Source organism: Lobosporangium transversale (assembly GCF_002105155.1).
Source record: "Lobosporangium transversale strain NRRL 3116 chromosome Unknown BCR41scaffold_8, whole genome shotgun sequence".
In the NCBI taxonomy this organism is placed as follows: domain Eukaryota; kingdom Fungi; phylum Mortierellomycota; class Mortierellomycetes; order Mortierellales; family Mortierellaceae; genus Lobosporangium; species Lobosporangium transversale.
Genome location: NW_019028986.1, coordinates 486,435 through 508,423, shown reverse-complemented (window position 1 = coordinate 508,423; position 21,989 = coordinate 486,435). Strand labels below are relative to the sequence as shown.

Below are 21,989 nucleotides of genomic sequence, written 5' to 3'. Positions count from 1 at the left end.
TAAGCTGATTTTGCTTCCACTAAGAAGCGAGACGAGACGAGACGAGCCGTAAAGCTGAGAGATCTTTAAAAGTAAATACTTTGACTTCTGCGGGTATAGGGATCAAGATTCAGGTCATTGACCGGTGGGATGCCATGTTTCACTAATGGAAACAACCGTAATTAAAAGTCGTAAAAAATATATAAAGAAAGAAATAACTAAAAGGTTTTGTTGAACCAGCTCCATCTTACTCCACTAAAAACACAAATGACATAACATGTGGCAGGCGGTAGTAGCTCCTGAAAGAAGTAGGCATGACAAAGTGAAAGGGCCTCTTTTTGCGCAAGTGGAAACTAAAGGACAGGGTCTTGATCTACTCCAGTTTTTCAGTGACCGGGCAGTGGTGGAGAGGACAACTCAATTCCTCCCCTGTCTTTTCACTTTTTTTTTTATTTTTTATTTTTTTATTTTTTTTTTGTATTCCACTCTTTCTTATTCTGTCTTTCTCTCCTCTCTTCCCTTGCTCTCTGATTCATTCTGACGCGCTGTCGCTCCTTCATTTCATCGCGTTCATCTTTAGACGACTGCATCGCTCCATCCTCATCTCATTAATATAATGTCCCTCTCGCTCGCCGCGGCCATTCCGCGTTCCACTGGTCGATGGGTCTGCTCACTCACTGCCACCCGTCAGCGCCTCTTTCACTCTGGCATCCCTCGTGCTGCCTCAGCAGCACCATCACAACAGCTACAAGCTTCAAATGACTACTCGCAATATGGAAAGGTAAAACGTCATTTCTCACAACGATCAGAATCTTGTATTATGTGTGATCTCGGTCACTTGTTCTGTATTAATTTTCTTTTCTAATTGTTAACCACCTTGAAACAACTCCTAAAACTAAATAGACATTCGACAAGATTCTGATCGCCAACAGAGGAGAGATTGCATGCCGTGTCATTAGGACTGCAAAGAAGATGGGCATCAAGACTGTTGCCATTCATTCCGATGCTGATGTCAACAGCTTGCATGTTCAGCTTGCAGACGAGGCTGTCAACGTGGTATGAGTTAAATCATTCTTTATTTCCATTTTTTTTTTTTTTTTTTTTTTTTTTTTTTTGCAATCATCTCTGCTTTCCAACAAGGATAGGAGATGAGAAAGTGACCACTTGTATCAACAGCAAATGGATCATTCAAAGTGATTTCATTTTTTAAGCTGCTTGCTAAAGTGTCAAAAAATCTTGGTCCGGCATGATGGCCTGGTGCACTGGTCAAGAATCATTACTTAAACTCCCCCACCTATAAGATTATAATTCTGACTCTGTTTCTTTACTTTCCAAACTGCTGACATTGATAGGGGCCCGCGCCTACCTCGCAGAGTTATCTTAATATCCCAAACATTATTAAGGCCATCAAGGACACTGGCGCCCAGGCCGTACACCCTGGTATGGCACCACAATGCACATGTGCTTGTCTGGAACACAAATTGCAGATTCGGATATCTAACACATGTCCATGCATCTTCCATATTTAACTAGGCTACGGTTTCCTGTCTGAGAACGCAGCCTTTGTCAAGGCCTTGGATGAGGCTGGTGTCACCTTCATTGGACCTTCACAAGAGGCAATGGCGGCAATGGGAGATAAGATTCAGAGTAAGATCATTGCCAAAGAGTCCAAGGTTAACATCATTCCTGGTTTCAATGGCGTTGTTCGTGATGTTGACCATGCCCTCGAGATCTGTAAGTACTATAAAGTATGAAATACTCGTGGGAATTTTTTTAAGCATCTACACAAAATACTTTTTATTAATCTATTTATTCCTCTAGCCAGAGAGATTGGTTACCCTGTCATGCTCAAGGCCTCTGCTGGAGGCGGAGGAAAAGGAATGCGTATTGCCTGGAATGATGACGAAGTTAGAGATGGCTACAAAATTGCCAAGACCGAGTCTTTGGCTTCTTTCGGTGATGATCGTCTATTGATCGAAAAGTTCATCGATAATCCTCGCCATATCGAGATCCAAATCATTTCAGACAAGCATGGCAACACTGTAAGTGGTGCATTAAGGCTCCAAGCCCCCCACACGAGCTGATAGCATGTCCCTTTTTATTGCCAATGTCATCCAAAAAAAAAAAAAAAAAAAAAAAAAAAAAAATTGTCTTATGCATCTAAGCGTAATCTGTTTTTCATACCTGCATTCATTTAGCTCTATTTGCCTGAGCGCGAGTGTTCTATTCAGCGAAGAAATCAAAAAGTAATTGAGGAAGCTCCCTCAACTCACATTGACGAAAAGACTCGTAAGGCCATGGGTGAACAAGCTGTGATGCTTGCCAAGCATGTCAAATACTCCTCTGCTGGAACGGTTGAGTTTTTGGTCGACTCTGCTCGCAACTTCTACTTCTTGGAGATGAATACCCGTCTTCAAGTCGAGCACCCAATTACAGAATATATCACTGGTATGGATCTAGTTGAGCAAATGATCCGTGTTGCTGCCAACCAGAAGTTGATCGCTAAGCAGGAGGATATTAAGATCAATGGATGGGCCATTGAATCTCGTGTCTACGCCGAAGATCCTGAAAAATACTTGCCTTCCATCGGTCGTCTGTCCAAATATATCGAACCTACTTCAACTAAGGGCCAGAATGAAGTGCGTTGTGACTCTGGTATTGTCGAAGGGTCCGAGATCAGCATTTACTATGACCCTATGATTTGTAAGCTCTGTACCCATGGTGCTACCCGCGAAGAAGCCATTGAGAATATGAAGCGTGCGCTTGATTCGTATGTGATCAAGGGCGTCACCCACAACATCCCTTTGCTTCGTGAGGTTGTCTCCCATGACCGTTTCGCTTCCGGCAAGTACTCGACAAAGTTTTTGGCTGAGGAATATCCTACTGGTTTTAAGGGCCATGTACCCAACCCCACTTCCCTTGCCCAGCTTGTTTCCTTGGCCGGTTTGATGCATGCCAAACGCGAACTTCGTAACTGGGCATGGGGTCATGGACGCGAAGCTCTCTTGAAAGGAGATCTTCAAGGAATAGCGCCTCACAGCTGGGAGCTTTTCATTGGAGTTCAAGGTGTGGATGAGAAGATGCCTGTTAAGATTGAGAAGCTCGGAAAGGGCGCCAATGGCGAGGATGAGTTTGAAATCCACACCCCTGGCATGGCTCCATTCAAAACCTCAGCTCGCTGGCCATTGGAATCTCCCTTGATTACTAACAAGTTTGATAATGGTGAGGAAGTCACTGTCCAGTATTTGGACGCACTTCCCCTTGGTTTCCGTGTTCAACACTTGGGAACAAAGTTTGACATCACGATCAATACCCCTGCACAACATGCACTTTCGAAATACATGCCCATTAAGGAGAAGGCCTCAACCACCAACATGATTCTCTCGCCCATGCCTGGGTCAGTTGTTTCTGTTGATGTCAAGGTTGGTGATGTGGTTGCTGAAGGCACAGCTGTTGCAACCATTGAGGCCATGAAGATGGCTAACGTACTGCGTTCAGTGCGTGCTGGTAAAGTCAAGAGCGTCCTGGTCAAACCTGGCGACTCTGTTGCGGGTGAAGAGCTTTTGATTGAATTTGAGGATGAGTCTAAGGAGGCTGGCAAAACCGAGGAAAAGAAATAGACGACCAGCTCAGCTTTTTAGTTTTTTTTTTACAATTATCGAATAAAAATGTATTGGTCTGATTGATATACATATACAGTCACGGAAGCCACGCCACCAATAAGAACATTTTGATATGTTTAACCATGCCATGATATTGAGAATCGATTGCACTAAGAAACAAGCATGTCAGGAATCGTAGAAAAGCGGATTTTGATTCGCATGAGAAAAGAACTTCGAGATTTGGAACGCTCGCCTCCAGAGGGCGTCATCTGTTATCCTTTGGACGACAACATTATGCATCTACAAGCGGGTATGCCCTGGACAGCTTACAATGTACACTATTAAAACAAACTTCGCGTAAAACCCAGCTCGTTAACGCCATGGATGACTCTTGTCTGGCCGCTGCTTTTCTCAACAGAAATTAGAGGCCCAAAGGATACGCCCTATGCTGACGGCACTTTTAAGCTCGACATTCATATTCCTGAGAAGTAAGAAACATAGCAAGTGAATATAATTCAACAGGAGATCGCGTTGACAATGGAACTCAACTGTCTACTTTAATGCCACTGTAGATACCCCCTGGAACCGCCTCGTTGTCAGTTCTTGACTAAGGTCTATCATCCTAATATTGACGATGAGGGGCGTATCTGCCTTGATATCCTCAAAAGTCCACCCAAAGGCAAATGGGGCCCCGCCATCAGTATCCCAACTATGCTAACCTCTTTAGTAGTTCTACTTGGAGACCCTAATCCGGATGACCCTTTGCTAGCGGACATTGTACGTCCCAGGACTTTATTTCCTCGGTGAAGGGGAAAAAAAAATACAGACAAAATGTCCTCTCTTTGATGAATACACTTATGTCAGATGTACATTTAACATACGACTCCATTCATTTGTATACAATTGTAGGCGAGTGAGTTTAAGGAAAACAAGGAGTTGTTCATCCACAAAGCGCGGGAATACACGAGGCGATATGCAACAGGGATTTCAGACCCAACTACATTGCTGCCAGAGATCAAGTCTCTGGAGACAGAGGCAAGCTCGTCATTGTCAATGCCTAGTCAGCTTATTTACTCAGACTCTACCGATTCATTACCATCTGGCAGCAACCCCAACTCATTTGTATCGACCATATCTAGTTCTCAAATAACAAATGCTCCAGCCGCATCTCTTTGTCTTGTGCCTCATCCAAGTGCTATGGTGAAAAAGACGACATTGAAGCCTATACTCAGAAAGCCAAGTTTGAAAGCACGGAGAAATGTGATATCTATGTCTAACTTGGAAAATACCACCGCTGAACTCAGTGATATTTCGAAGATTGATGAGGCCCAAATGACATCGGCGGCGATATCCATAAAAGCATCTGAAGACTCAACAGAGTCCCCTGATAACTGCACTTTATCAAATACTTCATCTATGATGAGTGGCAGACAGGATGCAATGAACCTTGACAAGTTACCCTCACCTGGCCTTAGTTCTCAGACAATTCCTCCTAATAGCACCAAGGATATGCTTTTGAGTCAGGAAGAGGCCCCACGAGACACTATATACCCATTATTTGAAGACATCGTTTCTACCGTGCAGGTACCTTCGAACGCAGACAAGATTCAGAAGAGGAACCTTGGAATAGTCGAGAGTAATGGTCCGGGCCTCATATCAAGCTCTCAATCAGATCCTGAAGAAAAACCCGTTGTTGTTAATAAGAAATATAAGGGCAGCGGAATTGTTAAGACGGCCGGAAAATCGATTCGAAGCATGCTGGCGGAGTCTAGGCAACGGCAGAAACATACAAAGAAGGGGATCATCAGAATCCCCGCAGGAAATGCTCCGATGAACCGTACTCTCAATCCATTGCCAACATCTTTGGAGACACCATTGAACAGTAGCTTAGCAATGGAAGGATGCTTCAGCAGTATACCCCAGCCTAATACCACTACCACCTCATTAACATATAAAAGCCCTTCAAATATTGAGCCACAGGAGATTTCGTTGAACGAAAAACTATCTCCTAGAGTAGTTCCAAAGACATTGCCACCATCGTCATCTTCGCATTGCTCTGTTAGCAACAAGCGGAGCCAAGGTCCTCTTCATCCAGTTCTGTCATCTCTCGAACGGAACTGTTTAGCTCCCTCATTGAACGAAAGCTCACAGCCTTGTAATTCCGATATAGATGATCGTGTTGTTGAGGGTAAGACTAATGAAAATAGCAAGGACAAGGGTAGAATGCGAAGTGAGTACCTCGAAACAGAGGAAACTAAGGATAAGGGCAATACTAAGGGCAAGGACAAGGCTAAGGGCAAGGGCAAAGATAAAGAGATCGATGCTGCTCATACCAGGGCGAAAGAAAATGATGAGAATAATAACGTAAAGTGTTGGGACACATCGTCACGGAGATTCAATGTAAACGATACACTTCCGACGATGAGTAGAAGGCCTAATTTAGAAGGGGAGGAGAAGTCCACAGCTCCACTTACGATTGCACGAAAGCGAAGTCTCTTGAAGAAGCATCGGCCAACGTAGCTCGTATAGAAAGTTAATGATTATTAAAATAGAATGAACATCATCGCTTTACACTCTCTGATTCTCCAGTAAATCTAATGAGCATTGATACTTTACTGGCTCTACACCAACATCGCCTCGTAAAAAAAAAAAAAAAAAAAAAAAGAAAAGAGAAAAGGAAGGACGGAGGAGAGAGATGGAGACATGTGTATCGTCTGCATGTATGTTTGTGTAGAAAGTGAGCGTGGTGTGTCTGTGTAAGAGACACAAAGCAAAATGATTCGGACCCCGAGATCTCGGGCTGCATTACCAACAAAGGGAACAGAACCCAGCACAACGGAATAAAATAAGAAATAAAGATGTGACGAAAACAACGGCTCTTTTATTTTTTTTATTTATTTTTTTTTTTTTCCTTTGCAGATCTACCCATTGCCATTAGTATGGACTACCTTCATCTCTATAGGGCTCCAGCTGTATTACCATTATATTATCACTAGTTTGGCTTTCTTTTTCTCCGAATGTCGTAATGACATGAAGTAGATATCGTTCACTCTGAAGATTTCGGTTTAAAAAAATAAAAAATAAAAATAAAAAAAGCGTGCATAAATCATGATGGTTCGAAAATTAAGCTCAGTGGATATTATTGTTCAGTTCAGCTTGATCCTAAGCAATGTTGATGCTATCCAATCTTCTTTATCATCGATGAGTGCATGCGTCATGAAGATATACCTATAGGTTGGCCTTGTTGCAAAAGAAAAGAGGTAGCTACATGGCTCTTTTTTTTTTTTTTTTTTTTTTTTTCTTGTAGCCCCCTAAAATTCACTGCCCCCCTTTTTATTTTATATATTTTATATATTTTTTAACAGAATGATTTTAATACAGCACAGTTGCTCCTGCTCTTTTCATTAATTGCTCTCCCTCTCTCTTTCATTCTCCAGTGAAGTGGATGAAGATTGACAGATATTTGAAACAATGTGGTGCTGTATAACCCTTATGAAAAGCATGAACGGATTCCTTTTGTTGCATTACATTATGCTTTCTGGGAAAGACAGGTTGTGCAAACACGTAGTCTATTTTTCTATCTTGGTTTGTAACCACATAACAATGCAATAATGTCTCCCCCCTATTCGTCTTGGCACTTCACTTGCAATTGTAAAAGCATTGAAAAGGAGAGAGAAGTGAACTAAAAAAAAAAAAAAAAAAAAAGAATCTCCCAAGAACTGGGGTCACTGTACACAAACATGGATTCAAGTTTATGCATGGTTTGAATTTCAACTGATGTGCAGGATTTTCTTTTACTTTTGTGTGTCTGCAAACGAGATACGATGATGCACGGTGCGATGCCCTTGTACTTCTTTCGACTCCAGAGGAGAGAGAGAGCCAAAGATACGAAGAGACAGAGGTGTGAATGTTTTACCTTTTGGAGTGCTGTTGCACCACTCTCCTGGTTCCAAAAATGATTTGCTTTTTTTTTATATTTCTCTCTTCTTCTCTCGTTCTCTCTTTCTTTGTGTTCGCATTGACCCTTTCACTCTCCACTTTCTACTCTTCACATTTTACTTTCCAATCAAGAGGATTGTCTCCACAGGGAACGCAACCGCCATCCCACGTATCCTTCGTACCATCCTGCTATCCAACTACTCCAAAGTGCTCTTTTTCATTTCCTCGCTTTTTTCTTTTTCTTTGTTCCTCTCATTCTTCTCATCTACCTTCGCTCTTGTGCCATCGTATCCTCATTCACTTTCACTCCCACATTCGCTCTTGCTTTCTTTCACTCTCTATCTTAACATCATTCACTCTCTCTCTCTCTCTCTCTCTTTTTTTTTTTTTTTTTTTTTTTTTTTTTTTGCTTTACCAAGGTCTCGCGCTCCTTCCAAGACCGCCTTTTGCGCTCAGATCACACTTCGCATTAAACCATTTCCATTACCCATCACCAGTTGGAGTCCATTTAGAGCCTTTTCCATCCAATTGAATTGATCATTTTCCGATCCATGCCTGCGTCGGATGATCTTCCTTCCTACCAGTTTGCCCCTGTCTGTCAGCGGGTGCTTCCTGAGCAACGTGCTAACGTGTAAGGGCAATTGCTGTGTACTATTAAAAGAAAAAAAGAAAAAAAGAAAAAATAATGAAGCATGTCTTCGCCTCTTTTTTTTTTTTTTTTTTTTTTTTTTCTCTTTATTCTTTAATGGTGCCCAATGACTTGTTTCAATTGTCAACCTTTCTAACTAGTAAATGTTTTTTTTTTTTTTTTTTTTTTTTTTTAATTAATTTTTCTTTTTTTCGTTCAACATATTCAGCACCTATGAATTGATCCTTCGACAGCAACCCAAGCAATCGCGCATGTGCGGTGTAGGGGAAAAAGGCAAGTCTATTGTTATATAAAGGACAATATAGATGGTGATGATCGGCCACATTGGATTTGTAAATGACTCGTCGGATGACCGAGACATGAAGAGCTATTTGATTCCTTTACACTTTTTTTCTGGGGGAATTAAAGAGAGAAAGAACTGGTCACACTTCAGATAAACTTATAGCATGTCCCGCCAAGTTCTCTCTCACGCTCTCTTTCCCACTTTCCGACTCACTCGCATCCATTAAATCGGGTTCACAAACATTCACATTGCAACACATCCGTTTGTGCTTCTAGGACAGCATAGAATTTGGGTTTTACTTTTTCATTTACCACGCGTAACCGTATACAGTCTACTTGTTCAGCGGGTAACAAACAGACACATTCACCATCTTTGTTTCTTTCGGTTCCCAAGGATTGTATTTACTCTATTGTACGATAAAATGCTCACAGATCTTCAGATTACAAGCGACAAATGCCTTTTTTGAGCTCGGGTGTCGGTTGTTTCCCTCCCATTAACTTTGGTGACCTCCTCTCAGCAGGAGCAAAATGCGTCGATCTCTCTACTCCTTTTTTTTTATCCTTTTTACAAAAGAAAAAAGAAAAAGGGAATAGGGATAAGGGTATTGAGAGATAAACAGGATGCGCATGATGTCATTCATCCAAATACTTCTAAAAATGACTGCATCTGTTGTTCAATGTGTTATATTATAAATACTTGAATGCTTGGCCCGGGATTTGGACTTTTTTTTTTTTTTTTTAAAAAAAAAAAAAAAAAAAACCACTCAATGTATCATCCCTCGTGCCGAAACGCTGGGTGAGGGAAAGACATCATTTCATCAATTGAGTTTTTTTTATTTACTGTAATTGTTGAGAGCGGAGGATTTTCGAAAGATGTTTCGTGATTTTGGTTTTTTGGTTTTTGCGCTCTTCCCCCATCTCTTCCTTTTGTAACCTGTAACTGTAGGCGTTTGTTGTCAACCTGAACTCTCTCTTATTTGATGTTTTACCCATCCCAATTTTGCACACGGCCCTCTCTGTCCTTGACAACATAAAAAAAAAGCTCTTGTCCACATCCTATATGTGCTTTGAATGATTCTGCTTAATTGCTCTCTTCTAAACCACAATATTCTGTCTGCATCTGCCTCCCTATCCCTGGTCTGATGATGCTCAATTCCTGAATGTATTATGGTCGATCTGAAATACCACAAAATACAGCCGATCGAAGGCCAATCGACCCGCCTCCAATTGTACAACTTATCGTCAAAGCGCCTCCGACAAGTGGGGGCAACAAGAGGTATGTTTAAAAAGTAAAAAAGCAAAAATGGGTATCAGCCTTTTTACAAGGCTGATGTAGTCTGTAATTGCAAACCAAAGATACACAGTTTATCAAGGACGAAGCCCTCGTCTGATAAAATTTGTTGGTACTTTGGTAAAAGTCAGTTTAGAGTCATTGATCATTTTGGGCGATGGTGCTTAATAGACATACTAATATCTTGCTCTCATGATTCCCACTGTTTCACAGTAATGGCGGCTTCACGTCATACCTGCAAAATCCTTATTATTTTATGCATGCCTCGTTGGTGGAGAAAGATACGCGTGAGGATGTACTGTTGATCAAGGATACGCGTTCAAAAGAGGACATGCACCTGTTCAAAGACAACAGGACCAAAGCTACTACAGGGTCTTCTGTCTCTTCACTTTACCCGTTGAAAGACTTCGAAGACAATGGTACAGAATCTGGTTTCTTTGTTTTTCCGGACTTATCCGTGCGAATGGAGGGCACCTATCGTCTCAAGTTTTGTCTATATGAAATGGTTGGGTAAGGCTTTTTAATACTACTGTTGATATGGCTATCAAAATTGATGTCGCTCCAGTTCCATCTTTATTCATCTTCCCCCGCTCCCCCTTTCTAATATATGCTCTATAGAAAAGACGTCCACTTTTGTGCATATGTCATCTCAGAGCCGCTCGTCGTGTACTCTGCGAAAAAATTTCCTGGCATGGAAGGTAATACCGTAAATTCGCCCAGTCTGTTTTTTTTTTTTTTTTTTTTTTTTTTTTTTTAACAGTTCCTCACTCTTACTATCATCATTACCTTTTTTGTTTTTATACCCAATAGAATCAACACAGCTATCACAGTACTTTGCGGAGCAAGGGCTCAAAATCCGGATACGGAAGGAAGTTAGACCCAAAAAGTATGTTTACTATGTACTGAATTGTCTTGTCACTCAAGAGTTTCTTAATTACCAAACTCACTAGAACTATTTACTTCGTACAGGCGAAGCAGAGGCGAGTATCTGACCGGCCCAACATCTCAAAGTCCTACGGACATGCAGCAGCGGGAACAGATCGACCGAACCGAGTCACAGGATGAAGAAGACTCAATAATATCTGATACACGAACTATATCCAAACGTAGAACTTCAGGAACACGAGACAATGATTCAAAACGAGGTCAGTGCATTGCAAAAGTATATAGCTTATTATTATTATTTTATTTCGTGCTGATCGTCTTTAACGCTTGATATACCTGAAACCATAGATGAAGCAACGCCAACTCGATCAAAAGAAATCATACACAGTCATGATCCCGAACGTCGGTCCAGCCAGAGTAACAGAAGTGGCGCGCTTTGGAGAAGCCGTGCGCCAGATAATCTAGAGTATCAGACAGTATCAGGTTCAGCCGAAGAACAGAGATCAATCCCACAACAGCACCAAGTATATTCTGATGATGGCCCATTCGTACGTCGTCGTGTTTCCAATATTAGAATTACAGAAGACCCTTCTCATATTGACTCGAATACAGGACCGGATGGTAGTGGTGTACGTACAGACCAACAAATGGACGATTATCGCATGCGCCCGCAGGATTCTACTCCTATGATGCAGGAGAGAGGTCTTTCCAGTCCGCCCTCTATTAGGCAAGATGTTTCTATGAAATACCGTGGAGCACCTGCACAAAGTAGGCATGGTGCACCAAGCCAGCTGCCTGAATCAGTGTCAATGGCGATAGATACGACGTTCTGCCGTCCCCCAGGGCAAGATCACTCGGGAGTGCATAAGAGCGATGCACCATCAGAAACATCGTATATGCATCCTAGCGGTGCCCAATTGCCTGGGAATCGTGATGAGTCGAGACGTGGAAGTGGACCAGGAATGTATCGAGATACCACCCTTGAGTCACCGACTCTTTATGAACCTCAAGGATCCGCCAGCTCACAGCGGCCTGCAAGGGAGAGTCAACCAATGCCGCAATACTTTTCAAAAGAGCATCCAAAGGCTCCTCATCTATCCCGCTCTCAACCATTTGCAGCACGGTCTGCTGCTTCAGATCCTCCATACGCCTATATTCCTCCACGCCAAGGATATGACGCAGCAGGGGGTCAGAGACCAATTGACTATGGAGCCCTGACGCCTTATGCAGATGACCATCACCGTCGATCCTTATCATCAAACCCATATGAGCGTGAGCATCCATCGAAGCTTCAAACTGGCTCCTCATTCCAGCATTCTTTGGACCCTCATCAGCCGCCATCGTTACAACACCCATCTCACATAGCCCGTGATCAATATTCGGAGGGTCATGCACATGTAAACCAAGAGTCTTCGTCCACCAGGCCGAGACACCCTAATCATCTTGACTTGTATTCTAGGCCTCAACAGCCAATAGCGCCCCATCCGCTCTCTCATGAGAAATATCCAGAATCGGGTGATCTAGTTCCGAAGCGTGGTATCCAGTCGACAGGCTCTATTCAATATCTACCCGCCTACCAAGAAGGTACTGCCTCCGATCAAAGACGCTATGGTATTCACACTTATCCATCATATACAAGTGCGCCGTCAGCACAGTCGAGCCATGGATCTAAAGATCTGGCAAGCAATCGGAGGGAATCCTTGGCGTCTTTATCTCCGCGACAATCAAGTTTTCGTGCTCAATCCATGCCTCATTTTCCACAAGCCACACCATTGCCAGCCAAAGCCTATTCACAATTGAACGACAGTATCCCTGCTGGTGCACGTGGACAAGATTTGTTTCATCACGATCGCGGAAGTGATGGAGCGTCACGACATAGTGTACATACCGCTTCTAATTATCAGGGACATCAAGATGGACAAGCTCAGGCAATGCATGGTTTAGGCTCTGGAAATGGTCACTATACCCGAGGGAGTCCAACGGCCCCTTATTCGGGCCATCCTCATGAGCCTACTGTGCAGCGGCCAACATCTGTCGATTACGGCCAAGAGAGCCGTTCATCTTATGGTCATGGTCGCTCTATCTCTTCGTCCACCCCTTCCAGGGCACCATATCCACCTAGTTCATCTTCTGTAGCTAATCAGCAGACCAGAATGGATATTCGACAAGGTGCGTCTTCAAGCGGCACAGTTGGGATGGGACCTAACAGAGGACTAGCGGACTATGATTCTTATGATAATATGCAGGTCTCTCAATATAATAACACCCAACCTGCTCCTCAAGGCTCTGAATCAATGATTTATGAGGAAGGTGGAGGTCCTAGTCGTGGACACGAGCATGATTTCGGACGTCGAACAGGACCATCACCCCCCACTTCCCATTTGTATCCATCAAATGCGTCAAATGGACATGGCCCTCCATCCACTCAACAGTCCCACCCGACATATCCGCCACAAGGCCATTACTCATACCAACATTATGAAATATCTCCTTCAACGCATGTTCATGCACACCCGTTAGGACTACAGCCTCCTCAATCACTATCGTCACAGCACCAACTTCATGGCCATTCTCAACCCCATGCAGGAAATGGTCAAACAGGGCAAATCCTTGGACAGCACAACCATTTCCAAGACTATCCAGCCCAACACCCACCACAATATCAGCATCAACCACTGCATTTACATGGTACCAATCCACATGGGTATCCGTATGCAGTAAGCCAGGGAGAGGAAGCGATACGCAGTCGTAGTTAAGATAGTATTGTAATTGTAAGACAGCAAGTAAGCATGCCATTAAAGGTTTCAAAATGTTACACACACTCATCTTTTATTGCCAGGTCGCTCAACTGTCAGAATAAATGGCTTTTTTTTAAAAAAAACTATTTTGCAACGTTGATCAATGAATTTGACTTGTTTAACATTCTTGGGTATTATTGTTCACGGAGTCATTGGTCAGGTTTAAGATAAGCTGATCTAACGAGTTCAGAGATCAGGATCAAAGGATCAGTATCCTTAATGTATCAAGGCCCAATCGTATGGGAGCATCGAGCCAGTGAAACAACAGTTGAAACAGATTGGTTGAGGCTTGTAAACGGATGAAAGTCTTTTGCCGGGTAGTTTCAAAGGCGTGAGTTCGGGGGGACCTGGCAATACCTGTGTACGCTTCTTGATATAAATATCACCGATTCCCATCCTATCCTGAGCCCACCTCCAAGTGTGCTCGAAAAGAGAGCTGTTTTAAACCCGTGTGTCTTCTCCTCCTTCCTGAATAAAGCTTCGTCCACGGCAACTATTATTTCAAGTGAGTAGAGTGGATAGACGTGCTCGCGAGGGAATGACTTTAATGATGGTAGAAATGGCCTTAATGATTTATCGAATGGCCTGATATTCGTTTGGGATGGAGAGGGGAGTGTGTGGCTTAATAGCTGATCGAAATTAATCAAACAGATTTGCCTGATTAACTGATTTAAAGTCCCCGGATCGGACTACATGATTGCGTTGTGGGCCGACAAAGGTTTTATCCGAGGCCAAACCTAAACAAATATACATGGTGATATTAAACTAGAACACATGGAAGCGGTTTGGTTGGTCATTTTATTAAGCTGTGACCAAGACCTGACTAAAGGATCTGCCGCATAATGTATAAATTCTTTTTTTTCTATTTTTCTAATTTTTATTTTCTTTCTCTTTCTCTTTCTTTCTCTTTCGCCATCTCAACCTTTTCCCTTATTATAGTCGTTTTTCCCACCATCTTAACCATATTCTTACCATCTTTACCATTTTCTCGCTCCGCCCCATACACTATTTGCTTTATTTCTTCTCAACATGACTACATCTATTCTCCAATTCAATAATGAAGCCGAAATTGCACAGGTGTGTGAGAATTTTTAATATTTAGCTATGGATCTTATGGATATCATTAGCTACCAAAAGAGGCTTTCTATGTTGCCTACTGCTTTTTTTTTTTTTTTTTTCTTTTTTTTTTTTTGACTATTAACATTTAAATTTTCAATCACATCTCATTATATAAGGCTGTCGAGACGAGCCGTCAGACATTCAAGGCAGGTTACACTAAACCGATCAAGTTCCGCCGTCATCAACTGGAGCAACTATGGCTCCTGCTTGACGAGAACCAGGATGCAATCTGCGATGCTGTCTTCAAGGATCTGCACAAGCATAGAAATGAGACTCAGCTGGGTGAGATTGCCCCATCAAAAGAGGAGATTCGGGATGCGCTCGAGCATGTTGATGAATGGGCCAGAGACGAAAAGGTCGCCCCTTTCTCTCTCGTGAACAAGTTTGGTGTGACATGCTACATGCGCAAAGAGCCTAAGGGTAAGTTAAATATGTAAAAAACGACAAACGACCTATTTTTTTCTCTTATCCATCAGAGCACCGAGCACTATTCCCTACATTTATACGCACACACAGACCCTCCATCTCACCTGAGGCCTGTAAAAAAAAAAAAGAAAAAAAAAAAAAAAAAAAAGAAAAAAAAGAAAAAAAACGTGAAAATGGGCTATGTTTTTTTTTTTTTTTTTTTTTGTTTGTTTGTTTGTTTGAATGAATTGCATTACGTTTTCTTAAAGTGTACATGGAGTCAACAAGCCATTTATTATCAAATATACTAACGCGTCTTTTTTTTTTATTTTTTTTTTGTTAATGCAAAAATATATCAGGATCCACGTTGATTATCTCCCCTTGGAACTATCCCATCTATCTTACAATGGGACCCCTGGTTGGAGCCCTTGTAGCTGGATGCACGGCCATCGTTAAGCCCTCGGAAGTGGCTCCACATTCAGCCAAGCTCTTGACAGATTTACTCCCTCGCTATCTTGATAGTCGCGCTTATATTATTATTAATGGAGGCGCACATGAGACTACAAAATTGCTTGAGTACAAGTGGGATCACATCTTCTATACCGGAAATGGCACTGTAGCCAAAATTATTATGAAAGCTGCTGCTGAACATTTAACTCCAGTTACCCTCGAGTTGGGCGGCAAATCACCCGTATTTGTAGATGAGGACACAAACATGGCTATCGCTGCCAAGCGTATTGCCTTTGGAAAGACATTTAATGCTGGCCAGGTAATGAAAAAAGGTTCATCTTATATGACAACATCCATTAATATAAAAAGAACTCTTTCTCATTTTTATTTTTATTTTTTTATTATAATTTCCCTTCAAGACATGCGTTGCCCCAGATTACCTTCTGTTGACGGCCAAGGCTGAGGAAAGACTTGTCCCAGAACTGAAGAAGACGCTTAAAGAAATGTATGGTGAAAATCCTCAGGCGTCTGACTTTGCACGCATTATCAACAACCGCCATTTCCATCGTTTAACTAATGTTCTGAAGGGGAACAAATCGGGCAAGATTGTGGTTGGGGGACAAACAGATGAGAAGGATTTGTATATTGCGCCAACAGTGATTACGGGTGTGGACAGAGAGGACAAGTTGATGGAAGATGAACTCTTTGGACCATTCTTGCCCATTATTCGTGTGGCAGATGTAGATGATGCGATCGAGTTCATCAACTCCAAGGACGACCCTCTGGCACTGTATATTTTTTCGACCAACAAGAAGCTAACCAAAAAGATCTTGGACTCAACACGATCGGGGGGTGTAGTTATTAACGATACATTGATGCATGTCACCGAAGGAGCTCTGCCCTTTGGAGGAATTGGCCCCTCTGGATTAGGTTCGTACCATGGAAAGAAATCATTCGATGCTTTCACACATGAGCGTTCCATCTTGGTCAAACAGCTAAATATTGTGTCAGAAGCAGTTCTTAAGGCCCGCTATCCGCCTTATACAAGCATTAATTTGAAGCTCGGTCGCTTCGCGCTCGAGGGTGTCCCTCATTTCAGGAAGAACTTTATCATGAAGTACTTTAAGTGGATTGTCATTGCACTCATCTTTGGCATCGGTTACAAACGCATTGCGTAGTTTTTTGTAAAGCAGGCCTGCACTCATCCTTATTCATAATAATAATAGTGATATAATAATAGTAATAATGATAAAAAAAATGAAAAAAAATAAAAAAGTAAAAACTTAAATAGAGCTAAAATCCCAACTAAGCTGGAACACAAAGCTTATCAGTTTTACACAGAAAAAAAATGTCTTGCTGAGGAATGTATATATATAATACCATTTTCATTTTGAGACTAAGAACAAGGCCAAGAAATATACTGTGTATACAAATTGAGTTTCGCGTCCCCCAAGATGGTAAACAGTTTCAGAGATGCAGATAGAATTTCGGTCCGATACCTTTAACCTAAATTGATGTCTGTTTAAAAGGAAGCAGTATATCTTATCCTATTCAGACAAATGTTCGGGCCTTATTATTTGACATATAAAGTCACCGCATGGGTGAAAGCAGGTTGATGTCACTTCAAAATCATTACCTTATATCATCCGGATCCCTCGCAAATACCTATGGATAGGCATATAGAGCTTTTTTTTCTTTTTTTTTGTAAGTAGAATCGATTCCTTTGACCATGTTGTATATCGTTTATCTTGATCTGGGCCCATAATCTGTAAATTATTATTGATGGGCGATAAAAAAAACCTTTTCATTCCTCATAGCTAACGCGTTCATAAAGTTTGGAAGGAGAACCTCTTATAGAGAGCTGCTCTTGGAAGGTCATTGATATAACAAAAGACGAATATCTGTTTCACGTTTTTTAAATTGGGAAACAGTCCATTTTGTATGTTTTCGAGGCATCCCTGAACTTGGATAAAGATTCATCATTTAAAACGTGGAGCAATCTTAAGACATGGATCAGTATTTTTTATTTTAATTTATTTTAAACAAAAGACGGGACTACTCTAATTTATTGTCTACAAAAAAAAAAAAAAAAAAAAAAAAAAAAGCCTTTTTTTTAAGTGCAATGAGAGAATCAAGTCGCGCTCTTGAGGTATGGCGAAGATGAACGATCTAGGATAGTGCAATAAATACAATAAACAAAAGAAAGAAAATATCGCGTAGAGACGGACGGGAGAGAAGCGAGCCATAGCCGAATCGAGAGGTTATTTGCAATGAAGAAGAAAAAGCCGGACAAGGGTATATAATGTAATAAAAAGAGAAAAACAAGAAGAAAAAGAAAAAGAAACGTTTTGACGCGTTGCCTTGATTAGCACCTCTATTTATTATTGCTGCAAAGTTTTCGGTATTTGTTGTTTTCGTTGTCCCCGCTTCGCCCGGCGTTGATGCTGCTGCTTCTGGCCTTCGAATGATGATATAGGATTCCCGGAAATTTTCCCTTTGCCGCCTTTACCTTTTCCTTTACGATGTGATCTATTCTTGCCACCGCCGCCGCTACTTTCGCCTCCTTGATGGACGGAGGAATCCTTGTCAAGGGTCGAGGAGCCGCTCAAGTGTGATCCAGAAGCAGATCCACTTCCTACGCTGTCACTGTCTGAGCGATGTTGACCTCCGCCACCACCATTGTCGCCTATTTCTCCACCTCCGCTAATGCCAGCACCACCGCTGTCACCGCTCTGCTCTCCATTGCCACCGCGGCGATGATGCGTAAGAGGCGATGTATCCCCCCCACTGCCACCAACAGATGCTGTACTAGCAGGATCATGAGTGGACGATCGATATTTGCTCTTGTGTTTGCGACGGCTACCACTCTGTCGACTTCCTCCGCTGGTGTGAATGTTACTTGTATCGTCCCCCTCACTTTTTCCACCCGCCTCTCCACCATCACCACTACTGCTGATACTGCCACTACTGGGAGATCGACGTCCAGCTCCACCACTAAGACCTCCACCATCTGCTTGTTCTTGGTGGCGCGTACGATAGTGACGAGGCTGATTCGCTTGATTGGAGCTCGAGGACCCTGTCGCATTCGAAGACGACGTTGAGGAGCCTGCAGATCCAGAAGGCGATGGTGATTTCTTACCACGACGACGACGCCCACTACCGGCTGTGCCACCCCCTCCCCCAGTCCCTTGGGCATCACCACCAACATTGTCATCTCCTCCACACTCATAATTGGGATCTATAGCTGAAAAAGGAACTGCAGGCTCTGCCGATGACGGCCGAGAACCAGCGGCGTTATCCGATGATGATCCAGATTCATTGGAGTTGGATACATCTTCGGTCGAGTTGGGAGACTCGGTATTTGACGAGCTCTCATTTGAAGTAGTACCTGAGGGTGAGGTGGTAGATTGTGACATGCGCGCAGAGTCAGATGATGACTGGCCACTACTACTTTCAGAAGGAACTGAAGTGCTTCGATCGGTCGAGTCAATGCCACTGCTTGTCTCACGACCAGAGCTGCCATCACGGCTGCTCTCCTGTTGACTACTATCACTATTAGACTTCGTGCCTAAAGAGTTCACCAGCGTCGAGTTGGATGATGCTGGTGAGAAAGGTCGATTACCAGCTCCACCAGGTAGAGTACTACTAGAGACGTTACTATTATCCTTGCCATTGCTATTGTCACTGTTACCGTTGCCACCACTATCACCACTGCCACTGCCACTGCCACTACCACTACTGCTACCACTAGCATTGTCGCGGTACATCATTTGAGGTAATGGTGGCAACGGCGCTACCAATGGTCGAACTCCTTCTTCAGATCGATGCTGTTTCTGTTGCTGTTGCAGTTGCGACATCAGATGATCTTGAATTTGCTGCTGTGGTTCTTGTTGTCTCGACCTTGAAGAGCGATGCTGTTGCTGCATTTGTTGCTGTTGAGACCCCTGCTGCTGCTCCTGCTGTTGTTGTTGCTGCTGCTGGATATTCTGCTGAGTGACTATGTGTTGAGGCGCTATCTGGGCAGAATGCTGTGTTATCATAGGTGTTTGGGTCTGGATATAGTGGAAGCCTGGAGTAGGGCCTGGCTGTTGCTGCATAGGGTAGACTTGGCTCGGCACACGAGATGAATAGATTTGTTGGAGATGGCCTTGAGGCTGCTGCTGCATTAGCTGCTGAGACATCATAATCTGTTGTGGTGGAGCAAACTGTGCATGCTGTGGCCAGCTAAGACCTATAGGATCGAAGCCATGAGATCCTTGAGCAGACTGAGAGTTCGGTGCCGGGAAGTACATTCCTGCACCTTGACTATCAGTGGCATAAACATAAGGAGCGATTGATCTACCCATCGAGTGATAGCCGACATAAGGCTGGCCCAAGTGCAGCGGCTGTTGAGGTACATAAGAGAATGTGTAGGGAGGATAATGATAGCCTACGGCATTCTCGCCTGGCCGCATAGTTTGTAATGGTGGTAGTTGGTTATTGTTATTGCCATGCTGCTGCTGTACCATGTTGTCAAAGCCAATCCACGCTGTACCAACATTTATCGATCTAGGTGACATCATTGCTGGACCTATAGGGACCCGTGCTTGATTGTTACTGTTGGCAACGGTATTGTTGCCTTTATCTTCATCGTTGTTGTTTCCTCCGCTATTTTGTGACAGGATATAGTGAAGACTGCCACCGCTGATATTCTCCACAGAACTTCGATGCGAATGATTACTGCGGCCTTGGCTATTATTAGGATTGCTACTACTACTGCTTCCTGTGGCAGACGGCTGCTGCGGATGTTGAGCAAACCATGGTCGATCAGACTTGTTGGACGACCCGGTAAGATGGGCTTGGATTTGGCTCTCGGTAGATGTAGGCCCTGCAAGTGGTGGAGTAGCAGATGGGTCCATGTTCCCATATTCGGCCCCTGCGTTGGTATAGTCGGCTGAATCCATCACAAGGATTTCTTCCAAACTGGTTCCTGAGAGATCGGTTGTACCCGTTAAATGACTGATAACTGAATGTGGAGATACGAAACCATGGACCGATGTAGCAGATTCGTATCCATCCGTTGCGGAACCATCAGCATTTTGTTCACGATAATTAAAAAAATTAAGATTATTTTCATCGTTGATATTATCATGGTTATTGTTGTCATTATTAATACAATGGTTGTTTTCAATATCATTGAAAAGACCAATACCGATAGTATTATTAACGCCATGAGTATTAATATTAGTGACGTTGTCGTCGGTGCGATCAGTATCAAAACAGGTATGGAGATGCCGTAGTGAAGACGGAAAGTTATGCATATAGGAATGGCGATGAAGTAGATTACGCGAAAGTGTCAAAGGAAGGGAAATAGAGGAATGATCAAGAGTGAGGTTAGTGATAGAAGGTCTTGTACGTTGAGAACCAATGATCACTAGACGGACGGCATGAGAGAATTGCTCTTCGTTACCAGAAGGGGCAGAATTATTTGTCATCATTTCATCACTCCCTGTCATGCCCGAGAGTGTTTTGAGAATCAAGTTCGGGTCCACATCCGAGGAATTAGCGTTTGCCATGTAGCTGTCTTCTTGCACCGGTGGCTGCTGCTGATAAGGATCCTGTTCCATGTATGGATACTGCAACGGTGATGAGGGTTGCTGCGGTTGTTGCTGCCCTGCCCGATGTTGCTGCTGGTCCGGTTGCGAGGATTGATCCGGTAACCTATGAGGGCCATGTCTCTGCTTAGCTTGCTTCTTCTTGCTGGAAGCTTCACCTTGACGCTTATTTCGGGGGATTCCAGGATGAGGAGAGGCAAAATATGATGGTTGAGGGCTTAACATCCCAGTGTCCGAGGAGCGGCTCCGTGAGTGAAAAGGGCTTTGATGAGATGAATCAGGAGCGTCCACAAGTTGAGACTGAGGTTGAGGATGATTAAAAATATCCGGCTGTTGCTGCTGAAGCTGATGCTGCACATATTGCTGTTGTTGCTGCCGCTGCTGTTGCTGTTGTCCCTGTTGTTGCTGGTGCCCTTGCTGCTGCTGCTGCTGTTGCTGCTGATATAATTGAGCTTGTTCCAGCTGCAAGGTTTGTTGTTGATGATGGTGAGAAAGCCGGGATTGCTGGATCCGATGTTGTCGTTGCAGCCAGTCTAATTGATGTTGATGTCTCTGATTCTGCTGGTCAGTTGTGTCGGCTCTAGAAAAGGCATCTGAGGTAATTGGGGTAGCATATCCACATGGTTCACTGACCGATGACAATCTACTGCTAGACCGCGCCTGACGTAGATCATCGACGGAGCTTAAAGCATACGTACCAAAGTTAGAACCATCACCAACAGGAGATGCCATGCCACTTGTTGGTGCACTTAACCGTCGAGCTTGAGTTTGAGCTTGAGCCAGAGCCTGGGCCTGAGCTTGAGCCTGCTGCTTGGCCTGCTGTTGTTCCTGCTGTTGTTCCTGCTGTTGCTGTCGCATATATAGCTGGTATTGCTGATGTTGTTGCGCTTGGGTTTGCTGAGTAGATCCTTGTTGACGTTCTTGTTGCTGGTTTGGTTGAGATATAGCCATTGTCGACTGTTGCTGTAGCTGAGCCGCAGTCGATTGTGAGACTGG

General features: G+C 43.3%; 5 protein-coding genes across 5 annotated transcripts; 4 read left to right on the top strand and 1 right to left on the bottom strand.

Annotated features, from left to right (window-relative positions):
• Positions 1–441: 441 nt before the first annotated feature.
• Positions 442–3,666, top strand: BCR41DRAFT_319543 (carbamoyl-phosphate synthase L chain, ATP binding domain-domain-containing protein). Its single transcript, XM_022021356.1, has 6 exons — positions 442–760; positions 883–1,035; positions 1,332–1,419; positions 1,513–1,713; positions 1,801–2,021; positions 2,178–3,666. Exons 1-6 carry the CDS (start codon positions 596–598, stop codon positions 3,597–3,599), a joined length of 2,250 nt encoding a protein of 749 aa, XP_021883884.1. The 5' UTR covers positions 442–595; the 3' UTR covers positions 3,600–3,666.
• Positions 3,667–3,764: 98 nt separating this feature from the next.
• On the top strand, positions 3,765–4,559 carry BCR41DRAFT_301662 (ubiquitin-conjugating enzyme/RWD-like protein; the record flags this gene model as incomplete). The annotated part of the gene is made up of 4 exons (XM_022020633.1): positions 3,765–3,891; positions 4,000–4,069; positions 4,154–4,358; positions 4,491–4,559. Coding segments are annotated over 4 exons (471 nt in total), but the record flags the coding sequence as incomplete, so codon positions are not given.
• A 5,968-nt stretch (positions 4,560–10,527) lies between these two features.
• Positions 10,528–13,608, top strand: BCR41DRAFT_236041 (hypothetical protein). Its single transcript, XM_022020104.1, has 3 exons — positions 10,528–10,628; positions 10,712–10,887; positions 10,976–13,608. Exons 2-3 carry the CDS (start codon positions 10,764–10,766, stop codon positions 13,381–13,383), a joined length of 2,532 nt encoding a protein of 843 aa, XP_021883882.1. The 5' UTR covers positions 10,528–10,628; positions 10,712–10,763; the 3' UTR covers positions 13,384–13,608.
• Positions 13,609–14,343: 735 nt separating this feature from the next.
• Positions 14,344–16,596, top strand: BCR41DRAFT_333492 (aldehyde dehydrogenase 3 family, member B1). Its single transcript, XM_022021892.1, has 4 exons — positions 14,344–14,502; positions 14,661–14,964; positions 15,309–15,718; positions 15,819–16,596. Exons 1-4 carry the CDS (start codon positions 14,455–14,457, stop codon positions 16,575–16,577), a joined length of 1,521 nt encoding a protein of 506 aa, XP_021883881.1. The 5' UTR covers positions 14,344–14,454; the 3' UTR covers positions 16,578–16,596.
• Positions 16,597–17,505: 909 nt separating this feature from the next.
• On the bottom strand, positions 17,506–21,359 carry BCR41DRAFT_348696 (hypothetical protein). The gene is made up of 2 exons (XM_022023343.1): positions 20,849–21,359; positions 17,506–20,404 (listed from the first exon to the last, which is right to left on the bottom strand). Exons 1-2 carry the CDS (start codon positions 21,216–21,218, stop codon positions 17,781–17,783), a joined length of 2,994 nt encoding a protein of 997 aa, XP_021883880.1. The 5' UTR covers positions 21,219–21,359; the 3' UTR covers positions 17,506–17,780.
• Between the last annotated feature and the right edge of the window lie 630 nt (positions 21,360–21,989).